The 1,493-nt window shown below is 39.9% G+C and overlaps 1 protein-coding gene across 1 annotated transcript; it reads right to left on the bottom strand.

Moving 5' to 3' along the window:
- Positions 1–652: 652 nt before the first annotated feature.
- On the bottom strand, positions 653–1,000 carry LOC143032623 (uncharacterized). The gene has a single exon (XM_076197498.1). It carries the CDS (start codon positions 998–1,000, stop codon positions 653–655), a length of 348 nt encoding a protein of 115 aa, XP_076053613.1.
- Positions 1,001–1,493: the final 493 nt, after the last annotated feature.

Raw genomic sequence — 1,493 nt, 5'->3', positions numbered from 1 at the left:
TCTCAACAGCCCAATCTTTTCTGCGCTTGATATTGGCTGGGCGAAGGAGTGGTTTCCTACTTGCAACTCTGCCATAGTAACCCAGCTTGTTGAGATACCTGACAGTTGTTCTGGGACTGACATCAGCTTGTGTTGCTAAGTCAGAGGCATTGCAACGTGGATCCTCTTCGACGTTTCTCTTAACGCAAGATTTTTTTCTGAGGGGCCGGGACGACCTGAATGAGGATTTGTGCCCTTCTTGCCCTCTCTGGTGAATTGTAAGATCACTCTATTAACAGTAGAAAGGGGTATTAACAAATTTTCAGATACTTTGCGTTGACTAAGTTCACATTCATGTTGACCCACAATACGACCCCGCAGAAATTCTGATAGATCTACTGTTTCTTTGGTTTGTGGCATGTTTGATTAATTCTTATATGTAGTCTGAAACATAAATCTAGGTAAACATAATATATTAGGTATATTTTAATGACATTAAGCATTCAATAAGAGCAGAAATGCACTTTTCTTGGTGTTTATTAAATTCTGACATGTCTGTATGTATGCATATATACATATATATATATATATATATATATATATATATATATGTGTGTGTGTGTGTGTGTATATGTATATGTATATATATACCTTTACCTTTACCAGACTCCTGTTAGGCGTCGCCACCTGTCAGTATGAGAGACCGCCAACTTCCCCTGTCGTCGAAGATCCGGTTTTGACGTACTTGTTCAAGCGTTGTGCCCCGTCGGCGTAGCCCATCGTCAATATTCATTATCCATCTTTTTCTGGGTCGTCCAACGGGTCGCTTGCCGGTTGGTGTCCAATAAAGCCATCTCTTTGGGGTCCTCTCCTGATCCATTCGTTCAACATGTCCAAACCATCTTAGTTGTGCACGTTCTACAAACTCTAAGATGCTCTCTACCTCCAACTCTTGCCTAATTGCATCATTGCGTATGTGGTCAAACCTCGTAACCCCCTTGATGAGTCTTAATGCTCTCATTTCTGCTGCTGATCTTTGTTGTTAAAGTCCAAGACTCACATCCATATGTCAATATGGGTCGAAGAATACTCTTGTATATCACTATTTTAACCGCGGTAGGGACATTGCGATCTTTCATCAATGGGTATAGTAGCCCTAGTTTTGGGTATAGGTAGCAATTCTAGTTTCTACTGCATTTTCATGTTTTGCTTTGCCATCCCAGGTGACTCCTAAATATTTTATGGATTCTTTCTGCTGAATAGGTACTCCATTGATCTCCATGTTCAATGTTTCTTCTCTCCTGCTTACTACCATTATTTCAGTTTTACCAAGATTTAGCTTTAGTCCGTACTCTGTGAGTTCCGCGTTCCATAGATTTAAGGATTCACTTGCATCCGTATGAAGATGATACAATGTTGAGTATATCATCTGCATAGGCAAATTCCAATGATTCTATAGGATCCCTTTCTCCTCTTCTGAATTTGAAGTTCCTTTATCACTTCATCCATTAATA

The sequence above is a fragment of the Oratosquilla oratoria genome, chromosome 14 (assembly GCF_046742065.1).
Source record: "Oratosquilla oratoria isolate Oo_2021 chromosome 14, ASM4674206v1, whole genome shotgun sequence".
NCBI lineage: Eukaryota > Metazoa > Arthropoda > Malacostraca > Stomatopoda > Squillidae > Oratosquilla > Oratosquilla oratoria.
Note: the sequence above shows the minus strand (reverse complement) of the source record. Positions and strands in the feature narration are given on the sequence as shown.

Excerpts from the sequence above, each read along its gene's own strand:
- LOC143032623 (XM_076197498.1), bottom strand. The coding sequence starts at position 1,000 with ATGAGAGCATTAAGACTCATCAAGGGGGTTACGAGGTTTGACCACATA.